Source organism: Oncorhynchus nerka, linkage group LG22 (assembly GCF_034236695.1).
Source record: "Oncorhynchus nerka isolate Pitt River linkage group LG22, Oner_Uvic_2.0, whole genome shotgun sequence".
NCBI lineage: Eukaryota > Metazoa > Chordata > Actinopteri > Salmoniformes > Salmonidae > Oncorhynchus > Oncorhynchus nerka.
This window is the reverse complement of record NC_088417.1, coordinates 63,826,371-63,849,609: the sequence shown is the minus strand read 5'-3', so window position 1 is coordinate 63,849,609 and position 23,239 is coordinate 63,826,371. Positions and strand designations below refer to the sequence as shown.

General features: G+C 40.9%; 1 protein-coding gene across 3 annotated transcripts in view; it reads right to left on the bottom strand.

The window, feature by feature from the left end:
• Positions 1–1,307: 1,307 nt before the first annotated feature.
• Positions 1,308–23,239, bottom strand: part of LOC115105476 (AP-2 complex subunit beta) — a 63,574-nt gene continuing 41,642 nt past the window's right edge. For 2 of the 3 annotated variants that reach the window (XM_065007306.1, XM_065007307.1), the window contains 4 exons: positions 16,377–16,461; positions 16,110–16,196; positions 7,042–7,196; positions 1,308–3,295 (listed from right to left, as the gene is read on the bottom strand). In XM_065007306.1, coding sequence (XP_064863378.1) covers positions 3,221–3,295; positions 7,042–7,196; positions 16,110–16,196; positions 16,377–16,461 — 402 coding nt within the window. In that variant the 3' untranslated portion in view covers positions 1,308–3,220. Of the gene's footprint in view, positions 3,296–7,041; positions 7,197–16,109; positions 16,197–16,376; positions 16,462–19,178; positions 19,397–23,239 lie in introns of those variants that run through there. The other variant, XR_010460532.1, reaches the window with a different exon arrangement.

Genomic DNA, 23,239 nt, shown 5'->3' with positions numbered 1-23,239 from the left:
CGCGTTCAGACGAAAAGTCAAAAACGTTATATTACAGTTCGTAGAAACATGTCAATTGATGTATAGAATCAATCTTTAGGATGTTTTTAACATAAATCTTCAATAATGTTTCAACCGGACAATTCCTATCTTTAGAAATGAAAAGCCTGAAACAAGGTTGTAAAGACTGTTGACATCTAGTGGAATTACTCTGGGCACCTTATTCATCCAAGCTACTCAATACTGCCCCTCAGCCATAAGAAGTTAAACCTTTCGCTTCGTCTCTTCCTCTAATAAAATCAAATGTTATGTCACATGCTTTATAAACAACAGGAGTAGACTAACAGTGAAATGCTTATGTATCTGCCCTACCCAACAATGCAGAGTGAAAGAAAAGATAAATCATCTAAAAGTAAAACACGTAATAAAAGTAATAAATAGCCAATGCGTAACGATAACTTGGCTATATACCAATACTGAGTCAATGTGCAGGGGTACGAGATAATTGAGGTAGATATGTACATATAGCTAGGAATAAAGTGACATGGTAAAAAGTAGCAGCAGCGCATGTATTGACATGTTGACTGCACCTAGCTGTCTGTTTAAACTACTAGCACACAGCTCGGACACCATTGCACGCATACCCCACAAGACATGCCACCAGAGGTCTATTCACAGTCCCCAAGTCCAGAACAGACTATGAGAGGCCCAAAGTACTACATAGAGGCTTGGGGGTAGAAGCTGTTCAGGCTCTTGTTGGTTCCAGACTTGATGCAGCAGGACCGCTTGCCGTGTCAACAGAGAGAACTGAGGGGGGGGGGGGGTCTTATTGACTGAGTTATATTGTCTATTTTGAAGATAATTAGAGCAACTAATTACCAGAGACATTCTCTAGGCCTGTAGCTCTGCTAATTACTTTAGTTCAAGCCAGACTTCTTCCCAATCCCCACAATGCAGATGATGTAAAGAGTTGGAAATCCAGTGTGAAACACTTTTTCCAACATTGATATCGCTGGTCTCTAGACTGTAACTTCCATTGTGTTTGTATTTCCCCCAGACACACAACTGTAACAAAATCAACATGCTGATTCAGACTGACATTGTCAGTGTGAAAATGCCTACCCTCCAAAGGAAAAAAACCCCACCTAAAACATCAGTAGCATCTCAAGGGAAATAAGCTTTGATTCTGAACGAGTCTCATTGTATTCTGAGCATCTGTGGACTACACACTGCTATGGCTGGCCTTTGGCTATGTGTCATACACTGGTCATATTACCTCTGGTGTGATTATGGATTGTGAACAAATGAGTGAAACATCAGGCACTGCATACGTTTATACCAGACATTTTATTGAAATAATAGAGGATACAGTGCCATCTTGACGACGAGGAGTGATGCAGTATCAATAGGTTAGCTTGAGGAGAAGAATCATATTACTTCTTACTACAGCCGTTCTTTAGGCTTATTCCTGGTTGCTGGGCTTATAAGTACATTCAATATTTTTTCTCAAACAAGTTCTGGATGGGAAAGCTACACCCAAATACACCTTTATAATATCTTGCTTGGGATACATGCAGTCAAATTCTGGGCAAAGATAAGACCATCCCCTGTAGCCAAGTGTTGTTTTGAGAATGAGGAAAACAGACCGCAAAGATTTTTTGGGGAGCAATGGACACCGCTTCCATGCAGGTTTACAGGCACATCAGCATGTGGCAACAATAAAATTAGAAAGCTGAAGTCAAACACAATTGGTACCCTTCAGACTGCACTTTACATTGACTTCAATAAAAATAATTAATAAAATGATCAACAATGTTTGAGCTCAACTACCAGAGGTCTAGCAAGCATGGTTAGTCATAGAGATATGGCATATTAAAATCACATCAGTTTGTATACATTTATTAATACAACTTCCACAAGGACTTGGTACATAACTGGAATATAGCGCCAACGTTTTTCTGTTATGGAATACAAGCACACTAATTATGGGTTACAAGGTAGTAATATAATAATCATCTTTCATTAGTCGTACAGAACTTTAGGTCTACAAACTACACCACGTCACTGCACAGTATAATCATAGAAGGGGGACCCTGGTCATTAGGTGGCCTGCAAGCACTACATAGCCTCCATGTTTAGGATAAAGCAATGCCAGGGAGGTGATTTTAACTGCAGAACACCACAAACGCTTACAGTAGGTATGTAATTGATGACAGTTTGGGGTTGTTATCTACTATGAAAATAGCAACTGATATTGACCCTGGCTTTGGGTTTGACCCAAGGTTTAGGGTTTAGTTTTGTTTGGAGGAACAGCTGCAAATGGAATATCAATAACTATCTTACATATAAAGAATAACAAATAATCTCATTGGAATCAACATAAAATGATTACAGTATAACAGAATGGACAACTCATGCCACACTCACAATTGGCATAATAATTAATACTGCAACACAAAATCAGCAAAGGGACATGGATTATTGGAAATGTAGGAATGACTATAACTGTGTTTGATGGCTGCTGCAGGTCGAGCAATCAGAAAAGCGTTGAGAAGCTTGAAATTATCAGCTACCTGCAAGTATCAATAAAAAAGAACAATGGCACAGACTGGAGCAAACAAGTAATAATAGCCATCATAAATAGTGGTCAGCATAGTGGTTACTAAAATGAGTAGAGAATGACATCCACTAATGCATTAAAATTATGGCCGCGTGACAATTTCATGTTCCCTGTTCCTGCTCGTCCTCTCACTACTACTCACTATCTTGGCCCAGAATGGTACTTGTTGCATCATGGAGACATACTGTAGCAACTGGTTCAACTGGAAACGTCCGCCCCAGTAAGGCCTGGAAGATGGCACCAAATCAAGTATCTCTTGTGGAACAGTTGGGAAAGTAGGAAAAGTACCATGGAAGCAGAACAAGCATAAAAAATTGACACAAAACATATATGATATTACACTTTCAAATATTGGCAATACAGTACAAAGAGGTGGGACCGATGGCTTAGTGAATATGAAAGATTTCTTCTTCTTTTTGGAGAGCTTCACCATCAACCACGTTTTACGACATTAAGACATTTAGTTTAGGATGGAGTGGGGATGTCACATTCTCCCATGGAGGTAAAGATGGTGGAGAGGAATGAGGGAAAGGAATAATACATGACTAAAACGCTAACAGCTGCTGTTTGTTCATGGGGCGAGGTGTGGAGTGGAGGATGGTGAGTGGACGGACGGAAGGTTCAGTTCTTCAGGACTGAGTCGTACACCTGGTAGACATACTGGGTCACCTCAGGAGCCCGGCACTTCAAGGACAGCTGGAAGAGAGGATAGGAAAAACTATAGGTTACATTTCAGCTCAATAAGTCTGAGTACATTTCACCTTCTCTACTGCACAACAGTTTAATTGCTTTTCGGCAATTATCCCAGAGAAGTTATATGACTACAGACGATGCCTCGAGGAAAAGGAGGACCGAGCACGCCCCCATTCTCATCGATGGGGCTGTAGTGGAGCAGGTTGAGAGTTTCAAGTTCCTTGGTTGCAAATTAGAATGGTCTAAACACACCAAGACGGTTGTGAAGAGAGCATGACAAAGCCTATTCCCCATCAGGAAACTAAAAAGAATTGGCATGGGTCCTGAGATCCTCAAAAGGTTCTACATCTGCAACATCGAGAGCATCCTGACCGGTTGCATCACTGCCTGGTAGGACATTTGCTCAGCCTCCGACCGCAAGGCACTTCAGAGGGTAGTGCGTACGGCCCAGTACATCACTGGGGCAAAGCTGCCTGCCTGCCATCCAAAATCAAAACATATATCCCAACGTTTGTAGAACTAAAGTTATATTATTAACTCTAAATTAAGCATATAGGAATACCTATTTCTTTGTTAACCGCTCAACACAGAATAGCCGCATGTGCGCACTCCCTCAAATCGTTTAGAGAAAATATAATTTCAATTTTATTTAACTTTGTTCATTTGTATTCATCAAATCCAGGTTTATTTGTCACGTGCGCTGAATACAACAGGTGTAGACCTTACAGTGAACTGCTTACTTACAGGCTCTATTCAATAGTGCAAAAAAGGTACTAGGTGAACAATAGGTATGTAAAGAAATAAAAACAACAGTAAAAAGACAGTGGAAAATCACAGTAGCGATTCTATATACAGTAGCGAGGCTATAAAAGTAGAGAGGCTACAGGTTAGTCAGGCTTATTGAGGTAGTATGTACATGTAGATATGGTTAAAGTGGCTATGCCTATATGATGGACAGAGAGTAGCAGTAGCGTAAAAGAGGGGTTGGTGGGTGGCGAGAAACAATGCAGATAGCCCGGTTAGCCAATGTGCGGGAGCACTGGTTGGCCAGGCCAATTGAGGCAGTATGTACATGAATGTAGAGGTAAAGTGATTAGGCATGGATAATAAACAGAGTAGCAGCAGCTTAAAAATGGAGGTGGGGGCAATGCAGATAGTCTGGGTAGCCATTTGATCAGCTGTTCAGGAGTCTTACGGCTTGGGGGTAGAAGCTGTTAAGAAGTCTTTTTGACCTAGACTTGGCGCGCCGGTACCGCTTGCCGTGCAGTAGCAGAGAGAACAATCTGTGACTAGGGTGGCTGGAGTCTTTGGCAATTTTTAGAGCCTTCCTCTGACACTGCCTGGTATAGAGGTCCTAGATGGCAGGAAGTTGGCCCCAGTGATGTACTGGGCCGTACGCACTACCCTCTGTAATGCCTTGCGTTCGGAGGCAGTGCAGTTGCCATACCAGGCAGTGATGCAACCAGTCAGGATGCTCTCGATGGTGCAGCTGTCAAACCTTTTGAGGATCTGAGGACCCATGGCCAATCTTTTCAATCTCCTGAGGGGGAATAGGCATGGTCGTGCCCTGTTCACAACTGTCTTGGGTGTTTGAACCATGATTGTTTGACGGTGATGTGGACAGCAAAGGAACAATTATATGCTTCAAGCATTGCGCTGTTTATGACTTCAAGCCTATCAACTCCCGAGATTAGGCTGGTGTAACCGATGTGAAATGGCTAGCTAGTTAGCGGGGTGCGCGCTAATAGCGTTTCAAACGTCACTCGCTCTGAGACTTGGAGTAGTTCTCCATGCTCTGCAAGGGCCGCGGCTTTTGTGGAGCGATGGATAACGATGCCTCGAGGGTGGCTGTTGTCGATGTGTTCCTGGTTCGAGCCCAGGTAGGGGCGAGGAGAGGAAGGAAGCTATACTGTTACACTGGTAATACTAAAGTGCCTATAAGAACATCCAATAGTCAAAGGTATATGTAATACAAATGGTATAGAGAGAAATAGTCCTATAATTCCTATAATAACCTCAACCTAAAACTTCTTACCTGGGAATAAAGGAACCACCAGCTTTCATATGTTCTCATGTTCTGAGCAAGGAACTTAAACGTTAGCTTTTTTACATGGTACATATTGTACTTTTACTTTCTTCTCCAACACTTTTTTTTTGCATTATTTAAACCAAATTGAACATATTTCATTATTTATTTGAGGCTAAATTGATTTAATTGATGTATTATATTAAGTTAAAATAAAAGTTTATTCAGTATTGTTGTAATTGTCATTATTACAAATAACTATATTTAAAAAATAAATAATAATAATACAAGTGTCCATTAATCGGCATTGGCTTTTTTTGGTCCTCCAATAATCGGTATCGGTGTTGAAAAATCATTATTGGTCAACCTCTAGTACGACTATGATTTGTTTCTTATGCTGGGCATCATGCTCTTTTGCACACCAGTATCTCTACCTGCACATGACCATCTGATCATTTATCACTCCAGTGTTAACCTGCAAAATTGTAATTATCCGCCTACCTCCTCATGCCTTTTGCACACAATGTATATAGACTCTTTTTTTCTTTCTACCGTGTTATTGACTTGTTTATCGTTTACTCCATGTGTAACTCTGTATTGTCTGTTCACACAACACTTTATCTTGGCCTGGTCGCAGTTGTAAATGAGAACTTGTTCTCAACTAGCCTACCTGGTTAAATAAATGTGAAATAAAAAAATAAAATATATAATTCACAAGATATAGGCTAATATTGTCACCCATCAGACTATTCTTGCTTTAATCTTGTCTTTAAATATCCTAAATAGCATGGGTGAAATTTGTTTTGATTTTGAATGGACCATTATTATGCACCTGTATCGAAACAGGGTCAGCGGGAAAAAACACATGTCATCTATGCACTTAAATAGCGAATGGAGGAGCTTTTCCCCGTTTATTTTCATGCCAGCCAGGTAGGCTATATACTCTTGTTGTAAATATAAACAATGTGCTTAATATTAGGAAAGTTGAGAAATAAATATAGTAGGCCTAGGCAATAGAAAGCTGGTTCTCCTATTTTTATTAGAGGTCATCACCGTCACCATTTACCGTGACTAAATGGTGACCTGGAATTTTACTGCCTTCATGACTCGTGACCGCCAGTGTGGCGGTAATACGGTCAACGCAAAAGCCCTAGACCTGACCATGCCTGTATTTAGGAGCTATTTTGCAGTGTTATATGGGTCTTTTGACCTTGTTCATAGCCAATCTAGAGGAGCAAAAGTTAACCAAGCAGCACGTCTGCTGCCGAGGTCACCCATTACTCTGCCAGAGGACATGTCATTCCCAATGAGTCCTCAATGATGAACAGGTTCCTTCAAACATATGATAAGGGAATAGGATATAGCTGGGTGTGTGTAAAACAAAGGTTGATAACTTGTATTACTTCCATAAACCATCTCTAGGTACCACTTCCTGGATGTAACATGCACTTCATGTGTAGCGAAGGTGCTGTCTCAGTGAGAAGGGCTATCAATTATTTCCTGGGTTCAAACATTCCATTAAAGACCAAGTCTACTCATGAAGGTCACGCAATGACTACAGCGTTTACAAAACACAAAAGTGTTTATTTGCCTGGTACTCTAGTGAGGGAAGGGTGGAAATATAAAGAGCCTTCTGCTTGGCACTTCAGACTTCTACTGACAAAAACAGTAAGTGACTTCTGAGTTTAGAATTAGGAGCGTTGAGGTTAGGCGGGTGTTTTACCGTGTAGTTGGGGTTGCCGGGTTGGATGCGGAGCTCAGCCAGGATCCAGATGCCATTGGTGAGCTTGAGTGACTGGTAGAGCATGTCCTGGCCCTCCACGTTCCTCTTGGCGATGGTGTAAATGTTGTCATTCTGCAGCTTCCCCGTCACAGTGTCTGCAAGGTCACATTACATATGAGTCAGGTATATACTAGACGTGTGGATATAAATTCTCAGTTTTTTCAGGATTTCTGGAGTCATGAGGGAATAGGCTGCGGGGGAATACTTAAAATGGGAATTTTGGGAAGATTTCAGGAATTTTCCAACCCTACTTTATGTGGAGATCAGCGCCACACAGGCAAAGCTTAGCCTCATGGGCTGTAGGCTATTCTACGGTCAACTACTGATAAGTGCACATTGGATAAGTGCATTCTCCATTGTAGTGCAGTTCAGCAGTTGTAATTAATATATTTTTTACTGACAGTACTCATTCAGACATACACATCTGAGAGGAGAGTTCTCTATAGACTAAGGCATTGTGTTGTACAGTAGTAGCTTCATTTTTGGGAACTGCATTCTCTAGTCTAGGAACACGAGGTTTTTGCTTTATTACTAGGTATTGGGCTATATATGCAGTGGTTTCTACAGTTTCCATTGTTGGTTTGCAGCGTCATCTAAAAAAAGGACTGAGGGACTCAATACAACAAGAGTGAAGGAGATTGATTTAATGTAAGACAATAATGTAATAATGTAATAATAATAACAGTATGTGAAAAACCAACAACTAGGCCATTAGCTGCTTTCTGAGTCATATTAGACTACACACATTGCCATGACCTACATCAGCTGCCTATTCCTCTGTCCCAGTCAATCTGTACCCTGAAGGCAACTCTAATGGTTTCTCTGTGAGCCTGGCTAACTACTGGCAGTGGGGAGCAGCTCAGTATTATATCTACATTAGCTTCATGAAACAACTGCTGGAGCTTAGTCCCTCTAAGTGAAAAAAAGTGTCCTGATCCAAGTCAGACTTTGAGGAAGAGGAACAGAGCTGTGAACATTGAAGCAATATATTGAACGTCATGGATGTAACCTAGCCTGTAAGCTGTACTCTTATGTGGACTGTCAATATAGGGAGTAGCTACTACAACTTCCAGATCTCACATCTAGAGGTGGGGATGTCACTATAGACACTATGTCTAATGGGCTTCAAACCATAGGTCAATGGACAAACTACCACTACCATAAAGTCTGACCCTGAGGCCCATGTCCCATTGTAGGTCCTGTCCTGAGCAATCGTCAGTGCCACTGCTCTCAGCCCTCAGTCACTCTGTTGTCTGGGGCAACCAGGCATGGTGTGGGCTATCATTAAAGAGCTTGTGTGAAGTCTCCTTCGGGGAAAGAGGGGGAGGGGTGAGGCAAAATGCCTTGAAAGGAGTCCTGAGAGGTAGGTGGTGGATGGAGAGAAGGAGAAAGACAAGTGTCAAAAAAAAAGAAGCAGGACAAGTGGCAGTGGGGGAATAAATTTAATCTCTCCTACAGTGCAGTGGAAAAGCTTCCCGTATGACTAGTCTCTATTATGTTACAGTCTGCAGGGAAGCTTCTAGTGGTCAAGGCTCCCAACTCCATACTGCTCTAACCATTTACCTTTGAGCAACACTTGTCAGTCATAGATGGTAAATGGCTGCTTTTTGTTACCCTACTTTGTTTGAATGTGAGATGCAACTTAAGTGGTGTTTGTATTTTTGTGTGGCCAATTAGTGCCTTGTAATTTTCAGGGCAAAAAAAAGTGAAATGTCTTTTTGTCTTTTTCAGGGCAGAAAGGATGTCAGTTGTGTTTTAATAACAGCCTTTGAAACCATCCAACCACTATCACAATGACATTCTAGGTCCTCAGATGAACAAGGGAAACAAACATTGATTACTGGGAAAATGTTATATCCATTAAAATGAAAAGTATGATTCAAGACCATTTAATGTGTTGAAAGATTACCTTAATTAGCTAGCTAGTATGTTGCCTACTTGGTGGCAAACATTTTGTATTTGCTATGCTATTATTCTCGCTTGCATGACTCATGGGTCTACTGTGGCTGTGGAAAGAGCCTTGTTTTAAATTAGGCTACTGGAGAATTGTTTGTCACGCTACAAAGAAAGCATCTAAAAACAGAGGTGGTAACATAATAAGACTCTCCATATTTGACTGAGGAAAAATGTAGGCAGCAAAAGAAAATACATTTTCATAATCATCTTCCAGAGATATCATCTTCCAAAAATGTACACTACCGTTCAAACGTTTGAGGTCACTTAGAAATGTCCTTGTTTTTGAAAGAAAAGCTTATTTTTTGTCCAATAAAATAACATCAAATTGATCAGAAATACAGTGTAGACGTTGTCAATGTTGTAAATGACTATTGTAGCTGGAAACTGCTGATTTTTTATGGAATATCTATATAGGCGTACAGAGAACCATTATCAGCAACCATCACTCCTGCGTTCCAATGGCACGTTGTGTTAGTTATTCAAGTTTATAATTTGAAAAGGCTAATTGATCATTAGAAAACCCTTTTGCAAATATGTTAGCACAGCTGAAAACAGTTGTGCTGATTAAAGATGCAATAAAACTGGTCTTCTTTCGACTAGTTGAGTATCTGGAGCATCAGCATTTGTGGGTTCAATTACAGGCTCAAAATGGCCAGAAACAAAGAACTTTCTTCTGAAACTCATCAGTCTATTCTTGTTCTGAAAAATGAAGGCTATTCCATGTGTGAAATTGCCAAGAAACTGAAGATCTCATACAACGCTGTGTACTACTCCCTTCACAGAACAGCACAAACTGGCTCTAACCTGAAAAGAAAGAGGAGTGGGAGAGGCCCCTGGTGCACAACTGAGCAAGAGGACAAGTACATTAGTGTCTCTAGTTTGAGAAACAGACGCCTCACAAGTCCTCAACTGGCAGCTTCATTAAATAGTACCCGCAAAACACCAGTCTCAATGTTAACAATGAAGAGGCGACTCCGGGATGCTGGTCTTCTAGGCAGAGTTGCAAAGAAAAAGCCAAATCTCAGACTGGCCAATAAAAAGAAAAGATTAAGATGGACAAAAGAACAGACACTGAACAGAGGAAAATAGTCTAATAAATTTAAAAAGCATCTAAAATCAACAATGTCATAATTTTCAATTAAAAGTAGACTCGGCAAAATGATGTTGCCTTGAGCAGCACTACAGATATTGCGATGTGCGAGATGCAAGTCTTCACTCCCACGCAGTATCTGCTTCACGCTGCTAGAGCCCAAAACAGTGTGGGAGTTTGGCCGCGAGCTTCATAGGGATGGGCATGAGTAATTGAGTACATGAACAGACGTCAAACGTCAATCTTTAACCAGAGATATACAGTGAGGGAAAAAAGTATTTGATCTCCTGCTGATTTTGTACATTTGCCCACTGACAAAGAAATGATCAGTCTATAATTTTAATGGTAGGTTTATTTGAACAGTGAGAGACAGAATAACAACAAAAAAATACAGAAAGACACATGTCAAAAATGTTATAAATTGATTTGCATTTTAATGAGGGAAATAAGTATTTGACCCCCTCTCAATCAGAAAGATTTCTGGCTCCCAGGTATATTTTATACAGGTACGAGCTGACATTAGGAGCACACTCTTAAAGGGAGTGCTCCTAATCTCAGTTTGTTACCTGTATAAAAGACACCTGTCCACAGAAGCAATCAATCAATCAGATTCCAAGCTCTCCACCATGGCCATAACCAAAGATCTCTTTGAATATGTCAGGGACAAGATTGTAGACCTACACAAGGCTGGAATGGGCTACAACACCATCGCCAAGCAGCTTGGTGAGGTGACAAAGTTTGTGCGATTATTCGCAAATGGAAGAAACACAAAAGAACTGTCAATCTCCCTCGGCCTGGGGCTCCAGGCAAGATCTCACCTCGTGGAGTTGCAATGATCATGAGAACGGTGAGGAATCAGCCCAGAACTACACGGGAGGATCTTGTCAATGATCTCAAGACAGCTGGGATCATAGTCACCAAGAAAACAATTGGTAACACACTATGCCGTGAAGGACTGAAATCCTGCAGCGCCCGCAAGGCCCCCCTGCTCAAGAAAGCACATATACATGCCCGTCTGAAGTTTGCCAATGAACATCTGATTGATTCAGAGGACAACTGGGTGAAAGTGTTGTGGTCAGATGAGACCAAAATGGAGCTCTTTGGCATCAACTCAACTCGCCATGTTTGGAGGAGGAGGAATGGTGCCTACGACCCCAAGAACACCATCCCCACCGTCAAACATGGAGGTGGAAACATTATGCTTTGGAGGTGGAAACATTATGCTTTGGGGGTGTTTTTCTGCTTAGGGGACAGGACAACTTCGCCGCATCAAAGGGACGATGGACGGGGCCATGTACCGTCAAATCTTGGGTAAGAACCTCCTTCCTTCAGCCAGGGCATTGAAAATGGTTCGTGGATGGGTATTCCAGCATGAGAATGACCCAAAACACACGGCCAAGGCAACAAAGAAGTGGCTCAAGAAGAAGCACATTAAGGTCCTGGAGTGGCCTAGCCAGTCTCCAGACTTTAATCCCATAGAAAATCTTTAGAGGGAGCTGAATGTGTGCTGTAATGACTTGGAGAAGATCTGCAAAGAGGAGTGGGACCAAATCCCTCCTGAGATGTGTGCAAACCTGGTGGCCAACTACAAGAAACGTCTGACCTCTGAATTCCAACAAGGGTTTTGCCACCAAGTACTAAGTCATGTTTTGCAGAGGGGTCAAATATTTATTTCCCTCATTAAAATGCAAATCAATTTATAACATTCTTGACATGTGTTTTTCTGGATTTTTTTCAAATAAACCTACAATTAAAATTAGACGGATAATTTCTTTGTCAGTGGGCAAATGTACAAAATCAGCAAGGGATCAAATACTTTTTCCCCTCACTATATATAGAGTACCAGTTAAAGGTTTGGACACCTACTCATTCAGGGGTGTTTTATTTTATTTTATACTATTTTCTACATTGTAGAATAATAGTGAAGACATCAAAACTATAAAATCACACATATGGAATCATGTAGTAAGCAAAAAAGTGTTAAACAAATCAAAGAATATTTAAGATTCTTCAAAATAGCCACCATTTGCCTTGAAAACAGCTTTGCACACTCTTGGCATTCTCTCAACCAGCTTCACGAGGTAGTCATCTGGAATGCATTTCAATTAACAGGTGTTCCTTCTTAAAAAGTTAATTTGTGGAATTTCTTTCCTTCTTAATGCGTTTGAGCCGATCAGATAGCCCTATTTGGGAAAAGACCAAGTCCATATTATGGCAAGAACAGCTCAAATAAGCAAAGAGAAACAACAGGCCATCATTACTTCAAGATCTTTGAAAGTTTCTTCAAGTGCAGTCGCAAAACCCATCAAGCACTATGATCAAACTGGCTCATGAGGCAGCCACAGGAAAGGAAGACCCAGAATTAACTCTGTTCCAGAGGATAAGTTCATTAGAGTTTACTGCACCTCAGATTGCAGCCCAAATAAATGCTTCACTGAGTTCAAGAAAGACACATCTCAAAATCAACTGTTCAGAGGAGACTGCGTAAATCAGCCCTTCATGGTAGAATTGCTGCAAAGAAACCACTACTAAAGGATACCAATAATAAGAGACTTGCTTGGGCCAAGAAACAAGAGCAATGGACATTAGATCAGTGGAAATCTGTTCTTTGGTCTGGTGAGTCCAGATTTGAGATTTTTGGTTCCAACCACCGTGTCTTTGTGAGACGCAGAGTAGGTGAACGGGTTCTCTGCATGTGTGGTTCCCACCGTGAAGCATGGAGGAGGTGGTGTGATGGTGCTTTTTTGGTGACACTGTCTGTGATTTATTTAGATTTCAAGGCACACTTAACCAGCATAGTTATTACAGCATTCTGCAGCGATAGGCCATCCCATCAGGTTTGCGCTTAGTGGGACTATCATTTGTTTTTCAACAGGACAATGACCCAAACACACCTCCAGGCTGTGTAAGGGCTATTTGACCAAGAAGAAGAGTGATGGAGTGCTGCATCAGATGACCTGGTCTCCACAATCGCCCAACCTCAACCCAATTGAGATGGTTTTGGGATAAGTAGGACTGCAGAGTGAAGGAAAAGCAGCCAACATATGTGATCAGCATATGTTGGAACTCCTTCAAGACTGTTGGAAATGCAGAAGCTGGTTGAGAGAAGCCCAAGAGTGTGCAACTGCTGTCATCAAGGCAAAGGGTGGCTACTTTGAAGAATCTACAATTTATTTAGATTTGTTTAACAGTTTTTTGGTTACTATGATTCCATATGAGTTATTTCATATTTTAATGTCATCACTATTATTTTACAATTTAGAAAATAGTGAAAATAAAGAAAAACCTTTGAATGAGTAGGTACAGTTGAAGTCAGAAGTTTACATACACCTTGGAGTCATTAAAACTGTTTTTCAACCACTCCACACATTTTTTGTTAACAAACTATAGTTTTGGAAAGTTGGTTAGGACTTCTATTTTGTGCATGACAGTAATTTTCCAACAAATGTTTACAGACAGATTATTTATTTATTTTATTTCACATCTATCACTCCAGTGTTAATTTGCTAAACTGTAATTACTTCGCTACTATGGCCTATTTATTGCCTTACCTCCTTACTCCATTTGCACACACTGTAAATAGACTTTTCTATAGTGTTATTGACTGTACTTTTGTTTATCCATGTGTAACTCTGTTTTATGTCACACTGCTTTGCTTTATCTTGGCCAGGTCGCAGTTGTAAATGAGAACTTGTTCTCAACTGGCCTACCTGGTTAAATAAAAATAAAACAAAAAAACACATTTTTATTTATTTCACTGTATCACAATTCCAGTGGGTCAGATGTTTACATGCACTAAGTTGATTGTGCCTTTAAACAGATTGGAAGATTCCAGAGAATGATGTCATGACTTTAGAAGCTTCTCATAGGCTAATTGACATCATTTGAGTCAATTGGAGGGGTACCTGTGGATGTATTTCAAGGCCGACCTTCAAACTCAGTGCCTCTTTGCTTGACATCATGGGAAAATCAAAAGAAATCAGCCAAGACCTCAAAAATAATTGTAGACCTCCACAAGTCTGGTTCATCCTTGGGAGCAATTTCCAAACGCCTGAAAGTACCACATTCATCTGTACAAACAATAGTACGCAAGTATATACACCATGGGACCACGCAGCCATCATACCGCTCAGGAAGGAGACGCGTTCTGTCTCCTAGAGATGAACGTACCTTGGTGCGAAAAGTGCAAATCAATCCCAGAACAACAGCAAGGGACTGGAAGAAACAGGTACAAAAGTATCCATAGCCACAGTAAAACGAGTCCTATATCGACATAACCTGAAAGGCCGCTAGGAAGAAGCCACTGCTCCAAAACCACCATAAAAAAGCCTGACTACGGTTTGCAACTGCACATGGGGACAAAGATCGTACTTTTTGTGTCCTCTGATCTGATGAAACAAATGGGTCTTCCAAATGGACAATGACCCCAAGCATACTTCCAAAGTTGTGGCAAAATGTCTTAAGGACAACAAAGTCAAGGTATTGGCGTGGCACAACGCCCTGACCTCAATCCCATAGAAAATGTGTGGGCAGAACTGAAAAAGTGTGTGAGAGCAAGAGGCCTACAAACCTGACTCAGTTACACCAGCTCTGTCAGGAGGAATGGGCCAAAACTCACCCAACTTATTGTGGGAAGCTTGTGGATGGCTACCCAAAACATTTGACCCAAGTTAAACAATTTAAAAGCAATTCTACCAAATACTAATTGAGTGTATGTAAGCGTCTGACCCACTGGGATTTGATGACTTTGTGGTTTGATGGTTTCAAAAGGTCACCTGCGGTACCACCTGTCTAGGTTGGTAAATAAAACCCTGCATATAGACTAAACAATAACTAAAGCTACTTCCCTCCAATATAACTTTCCCAAAACAAGGACGGCCCTTTATCTGCCCTGTAATTGGCTTGTTAGATCTGTGAAAGGAGAGGATAGTAGTAGTAAGTGTGATTCAGACGTGAGCTCCGTGAGGACAATAGGCCTGATATATTACCAAATAATATTTTAGGATGACAAAAACACCAACAAGTCACCGAACACAAGCACACCCAGAGATGTCATATCTTCCAAAAACTGACTGAGCATATCATGAGCAAAAGGTTTTTCTATTGGCCTCATTAGGTTAATGGATGTCATTTGTCCATTTTACATGCGTCAAAAGTTGAAATAAGTTGAACTTTTGACAGCTAGGCAGATGCATAGAGCGCTCTTCATGCATTTCCTCCTTCTCTGCATGCTTTCTCCTCATCAAATAACATCTCCTTCCACTGAATCACCAGCACTCAATCGATAGGAAACGACACCAACTCGACACTGTCCTTCACTTGTGCTCGAAGCAGTTAAAAAAAGGACAAAAGATCTTATCCCATTGTACTCTTGGTAGTGTGTTCAAAACCACACTAAGCTGCAATTTCAACATCACCTAACAAATGTCCTTTGACATAAAAAAGAATACAGGAAGCTAGATTGTTGATGAGACTCAATTGTCTTTTTATCATTTGTGTTTGTGCCTGATTACTGTAGATGACTATGTGGTGTGTATGTCATCCACAAATATTAGCAGCATTGTGGATCAACTCATGTCCTCACGCTTTAAGACTGAATCACGCAAGGTTACATTTTTAAAGCATAGCGTGAACAGCTCCGATGATGGACATTTTTGAGCCGTACTGCTTGAAAGCCTTGTGTTTCTCGATAGGCTGGGTTTCAGTACAGTCAGGGTTAGGAGGGTGAAAGATGATCCTCTCCAACACAAACACAGTGTACATTTTCATTCTAGATCTGTATTAGTGTTTTCATACCATTGAGCAGTGGGAGGAAAACCCCACAGATAAAAATAGTGACAGCCCTTAGAGTACATATCATGGTCAGAAATGTTTGTTTTTTTCTTTCTCACATGGTGCATAAAACTTAAGTTAGTGTTCAAAGGTACATATAGCTTTCATCCACAGAGGTAAAGAAGCCTACCTGCGTTTAAGTGGCACTCCTTGATCTGGTACTGCAGCTCGTTCTCATTGGGGATGTCTTTCCAGGTTGCCAGGAACACCTGTCGCTCTGAAGCAGATGAAGATGGGGGGGAAACAAGAGTGACACCTGAACTGAGCGGGGAGCTACAAAAGGTCCTTGTGTTGGTATAAAATAAATTCCTCAAACTCTTTGGTGATAATGGCTCTACTGCTATGGTAATGAGCTGGATATTGAGTGTTTGAGAGTGTTGCTTCCAGACACACGTACCCATTTTACCGTCCTCCACAAAGAAAATGTTGAGTGGGATAAGCCCGCTGAAGTAGAAAACATCAATGTTGTTCTTCACAGCCACCTGTGGACAAAAGGCAACACAACGTTAATATGACATCAGTCAGTGCCTTAGTGCCATGCACTAGAGGTGGCTGATTTGGACATATAGAATTCCAATAAGCCCTCAAACACTTCTGAGCACTTAGGAGCATGAGAAAGATGAGGCAGACAACTGTAAATATAGAATTGCTCTAAATAAGAAAAAGTGATCTTGAAATGTCCATGCAGTGTCTGTCATGGCTAGACAGAAGTGAGACTGAGAGACTAGAGAGGTGTCTATTTGTGAGTGTGGGTGGCGAGGGCTTAAAGCTGAGTGTGTGGTCTGTTGGACTCTGCACTAATGCAGGATACAGCCCTCATGGGCACTCTGAGCTCTCTCTGAACTTGATTCATATTTCTCGCTTCATGGAGTGACCCTCCGGCAGGCAGTCCTTACTCTGTTCACGAATAGACATTATCAGAAGACCAGACCCTGGCCGGCCTCACCTGTACTTGACAGGAACAGTGTGTGAAAGTTGCGCATTGCTAAGCACCGAGGACACACACACAAAGAGAGAGAGACATAAATACAAAACACACAAACCTCATCTAGTATGACGGAGTTGTCGATTCCGTGGAAAAACTTCCCCCATAAGCTCACAACGCAACTCGCATCGTGACACAACATGGAATTAGAGCTCCGACAGAAAATCAAATTAATCCACAAAAGGACAATCGTCTCCACCTACACATCTGAACCAAACTGATGTCCTGTCTGGGCTTCAAAAAATCCCCATGATAAAACACCCAAGCTCATTAGAGGCCTTTTGATTTGTTTAGTGTCACATGATCAGAGTCATAGACATACTAATAAAGTATATCAAAACACAAGACGCATCACAATGGGGAGTGTGGGAGAGGTGTCAGAATCACATGGTAAATATCCCTAGGCTGTGTTGTGATTAAGTACCAAAGCTGACAATAACTTATCTTTGTTAGTACTTAGAAGTCTTCATTACAACTTAGGGACTCTGAGGTAATTATTAGAATGAACACTGAGGTGAATCAGGGTCAGTAGTGTCCCTTCCAGCAACTAGGAATAGAAGCTGCTGAATGGTGGGATTGGTAGATATTTATAGTCATTATTATCAATTACTCAATCTGCTGTTTTCTTGTAGAATGGCCTAAGGACAAGTGTGATTGGCAAAATGCGTCACTACAGGCGCCAAACATTTAAAAAATTTAACTAGGCAAGTTAGTTAAGAACAAATTCTTATTTCCAATGACGGCCTCCCGGCTAAACCCTAACCCGGACGACGCTGTGCCAATTTTGCACCGCCTTACGGGACTCCCAATCACGGCCGGTTGTAATACAGCCTGGAAGCGAACCAGGGTCTGTAGTGACGCATCTAGCACTGAGATGCTGCGCCACTCGGGAGCCCCATGAGCAAGTCTTCTGGAAAAAAAGGACACAAGCGGTTGAATATTCACTATTGAATGTCATTCTGCATTTATGAGTAAGTAGATACTATATGAGCAGTGTTCATTTCAGCAGTATGTGGATCCAATCCAGATGAAAAGCTGTGGTGTGGTGAGCTCAAACACTCTAAAGGTGGTCTGCTTACCACCGGGCCTTCAGAGAGACAGATATTTTCTCACACACACACAAACAATACCCATGCCGGGAAGGCAAGAACAGAAAAGGAGGAATCATTATAGGATGGAGGCTAGCCTGGGATATAGGAACAAATAAAGTAGCCGTCTCAGCTGGAGAGCCCTGTAAAGTAGTGTTATTTTGGCTGAATGGTTTCCAGTGCCATCTCTCTCAGCCACTGAACAGTGAAAATGAGATGACTGGAACTACTAAAGTCTGCTGATGGATGGGCTGCTTTCCAGGATAGCTGAGTAGCTGTTATATATTGCCCTTATATAGGCCTACGTGCTCTTATGCATATTATCAAATAATTTACAGAGCTTTAAAAAAGGGCTATGTATTGAATTTCTGAGACTGGATTTACAGAAAGCTATTCCAGTGAATTGCCTTACCTCCATAAAAATGTGAGCTTATGAAAAGAAAGTTTGTGCGGGGGCACTGAAAGCTGGAGTCCATTGTCCAGTTGGTGGCTGTCCTGTGGTGGTGGCGCACATTAGAGCCAACACTGTGGGCTCAAACTACTAACAGGCTTTACTGTCCTCAGCTTGACGGCCATGTGTGTGGGCTGAAGACTGAACCCTCCAGCTCATCTCTCGGACGCAAGACAGAAGCACCTAATTCTGTAGATTATAGTTTGATAAACAGCATTTAGAATCTTGCTTTCTCTGGGGACTTAATACCTAGTTGTATATATGCTTCAACGAGGCTGTAAAAAAGACAGGATCAAAAGCATATAAACAAATGCCATACATTGAGGATATCTTGAAGTTTGAAATGAACTTTTATTATAAAATGCATATAGCTTGTTTTTTTGTTTTCCATTGGTCTCGGGCTTGAAAGAGGAGTTTGCACACTGTACGTTGTTCCAGGAGGGAAAAATCTACAGTACCACTCATTCAAGACTCTTTATTTGTACTATTTTCTACATTGTAGAATAATAGTGAAGACATCAAAACTATAAATAAAAGAGACACATATGGAATCATGTAGTAACCAAAAAAGTGTTAAACAAATCAAAATATATTTTAGATTTTAGATTCTTCAAAGTAGCCACCATATGCCTTGACAGCTTTGCACACTCTTGGCATTCTCTCAACCTGCTTTACCTGCAATGCTTTTCCAACAGTCTTGACGGAGTTCCCATATATGCTGAGCACTTGTTGGCTGCTTTTCCTTCACTCTGCGGTCCAACTCATCCCAAACCATCTCAATTGGGTTGACATCGGGTGATTGTGGAGGCCAGGTCGTCTGATGCAGCACTCCATCATTCTCCTTCTTGGTCAAATAGCCCTTACACAGCCTGGAGGTGTGTTGGGTCATTGTCCTGTTGAAAAACAAATGATAGTCCCACTAAGCGCAAACCAGATGGTATGGCATATCACTGCAGAATGCTGTGGTAGCCATGCTGGTTAAGTGTACCTTGAATTCGAAATAAATCACAGACAGTGTCACCAAAAAAGCAGACCCACACCTCCTCTATTCTTCAAGGTGGGAACCACACATGTGGAGATCATCTGTTCACCTACTCTGCTTCTCACAAAGACACGGTGGTTGGAACCAAAAATCTCTAATTTGGACTCATCAGACCAAAGGACAGATTTCCACCGGACTAATGTCCTTTGCTCGTGTTTCTTATTTTTATTGGTGTCCTTTAGTAGTGGTTTCTTCGCAGCAATTCGAACATGAAGACCTGATTCACGCAGTCTTCTCTGAACAGTTGATGTTGAGATGTGTCTGTTACTTGAACTCTGTGAAGCATTTATTTGGGCAGCAATTTCTGAGGCTGGTAACTCTAATGAACTTATCCTCTGCAGCAGAAGTAACTCTGGGTCTTCCTTTCCTCTCACGGTCCTCAAGAGCCAGTTTCATCATAATGATTTATGGTTTCTGCACTTGAAGAAACTTTCAGTTGAAATTTTCCGAATTGACTGACCTTCATGACTTAAAATAATGATGGACTGTTTCCCTTTGCTTTTTTGAGCTGTTCTTGCCATAATATGGAATTGGTATTTTACCAAATAGGGATATCTTCTGTATACCACCCCTACCTTGTCACAACACAACTGATTGGCTCAAACTCACAAAGGAAAGAAATTCCACAAATTAACTTTTAACAAAACACACCTGTTAAATTACATGTATTCCAGGCGACTACCTCATGAAGCTGGTTGAGAATGCCAAGAGTATCCAAACCTGCCATCAAGACAAAGGGTGGCTACTTTGAAGAATCTCAAATATAAAATATATTTTGATTTGTTTAACCCTTTTTTGGTTACTGCATGATTCCATGTGTGTGATGTCATAGTTTTGATGTCTTCACTACTATTCTACAATGTAGAAAATAGTCAAATAAAGAAAAACCCTTGAATGAGTAGGTGTGTCCAAACTTTTGACTGGTACGTATAGTTGGAGAGAAAAAAACAAATCAGGCACACTGGCGTTGCTGGAGTTTCTTCTTTAAACAAGCTTCAGGCAAAAAGTAGGGTGCTTAACCTGGCAGGCTTTGATTACAGTGTTAGAGGAAATTATATTTGAAATGATTAATTATGTATACATTATTGATTAGAACCATTTATTCTAATACTATTATGAGTTCTTGGTTAAGCTGTTACTGAAAATGTAAGCAGAACAAATTAATTGTCTGTGCCTTTTGGGAAGTTTAAGGGGGAGAAAATGATATAGCAGACAAGATAAGAATGTTTGGGTTATGTTCCATTGGTGGGAGAAAAGTATATCTTTTAGACAGATTGTAATGTCTGGTTTATGAGGGGAGTAGAAAGCATCTCCGGACCTAAACAAAAAACAACGGGGCTATCGTGGGAAACTGATGATGTCATTTTGAGTTTATAACCTGTGGAAATCTGTGTATGTAGTTAGTACTCTCTGGAATTAAACGCTCTTACTTGGCTTTTAAGACTGGTCTCAATCTACTTCATGCATAATTAATGAACTTACAATTCATTAATGAATTAGAAATGAGTGTGAATTGGTTTTAGCAATTAAACATAAAGGAATTTAGAATTCCTCTATCACAGAGTCAACAGGAACATTAAAATACAAGAGAAAGACCGAAGATGATGGGCCTCGTTTCCCAGAACCTTCGTAGATCATCATTAGAACCTTTCTACGATCTATCTTTAGAAGCCAATGTGTTTCCCAGAACCTTCGTTAGTAACGTGGTAGGAAAGATGCATCGTTAAAAACACTCATAAGCCTAAACTCCATCGTTATCGGGAAATCGGGCCCGGAAGGCGCCGGAAGAAATGGCAGCAGTTTTACGGGCGCCCAACCAATTGTGCTATTATGTGGGGGTTTTTCGCTGTAATTGTAACTTATTTTGTACATAATGTTTCTGCAACCGTATCTTACAGCAGAAAAGAGCTTCTGGATATCAGGACAGCGATCACTCACCTCGGATTAGACAAAGATTTTTTCAACAACAAGCAAGACTCACATGATATTCTCCAAACGCCCGGCAGGGCCAACATCCCAGTTATTCGCAAGAGGAAGCGACGCAGGTACAGAGGACGAAGAGCCGTCAGGACCCGCAGTTGGCGAGTAGAAAATCTGCCGTTATGGTCAATATTACTCGCCAACGTGCAATCATTGGACAATAAAATAGACGAGATACGATCACGAATATCCTACCAACGGGACATCAAAAACTGTAATATCCTATGTTTCACGGAATCGTGGCTGAATGACGACATGGATATTCAGCTAGTGGGATATACGCTGGACCGGCAGGATAGAATAGCACACTCCGGTAAGACGAGGGGCGGTGGTCTGTGCATATTCGTAAACAACAGCTGGTGCACAAAATCTATTGAAGTCTCTAGATTTTGCTTGCCTGAAGTAGAGTATATTGTGATAAATTGCAGGCCACACTACTTGCCTAGACAGTTCTCAGCTATACTTTTCGTGGCTGTTTATTTACCACCACAAACAGATGCTGGCACTAAGACCGCACTCAGTCAGCTGTATAAAGGAAATAAGGAAACAGGAAAAAAAATATTCCAAAACATGCATCCTGCTTGCAACAAGGCACTAATATAATACTGCAAGAAAATGTGGCAAAGTAATTCACTTTTTGTCCTGAGTACAAAGTGTTATGTGTTGTGTTGGATTTGCCCAAACATTATGGAGTACCACTCTCCATATTTTCAAGCATAGTGGTAGCTGCATCATGTTTTGGGTATGCTTGTAATCATTAAGGGCTGTAATTGTTAAGGAGTTTTTCAGGATAAAAAAAATGTATGGAATAGAGCTAAGCACAGGCAAAATCCTAGAGGAAAATTTGGTTCAGTCTGCTTTCCACCAGACACTGGGAGATGAATTCACCTTTCAACAGGACAATAACCTAAAACACTGGAGTTACCAAGAGTTACCAAGAAAACAGTGAATGTTCCTGAGTGGCAGAGTTACAGTTTTAACTTTAATCTACTTTAAAATATTTGGAAATAATTGAAAATGGTTGTCTAGCAATTATCAACAAACAACTTGACAGAACTTGAAGCATTTTGAAAAGAATAATAGGCAAATGTTGCACAATCCAGGTGTGGAAATCTCTTAGAGACTTACACAGAAAGACTCACAGCTGGTATCGCTGCCAAGGGCACTTCTACAAAGTATTGATTCGGGTGTAAATCCTTATATAAATACATTTTCAAAAAAAATCTAGAAACATGTTTTCACTTTGTCATTATGGGGTATTGTGTGTAGATGGGTGAAAAAAATGTAATCCATTTTGAATTCAGGCTGTAACACAACAAAATGTGGAATAAGTCAAGGGGTATGAATACTTTCTGAAGGCACTGTAGGCCCATTATCTTTTCTATTTACTTTACATCTGGTTTAAGTTGACACTGAAAGCGTTTTTCCAATCCCAATTTTTTTTACATTTACATTTACATTTAAGTCATTTAGCAGACGCTCTTATCCAGAGCGACTTACAAATTGGTGCTTTCACCTTATGACATCCAGTGGAACAGCCACTTTACAATAGTGCATCTAGGTCTTTATTTTATAAATGTACACTGTTTAGACTTCGGTAATCCGAAAAAAATGCTTTGGCAGCCCGTCCAAGGATTAAAAATGGCAGAAAAATCCCTGAGAGGTAGGCTGCTCTTGCCGAGCATGCTTTACATAACCAGAAAATACATGTAGG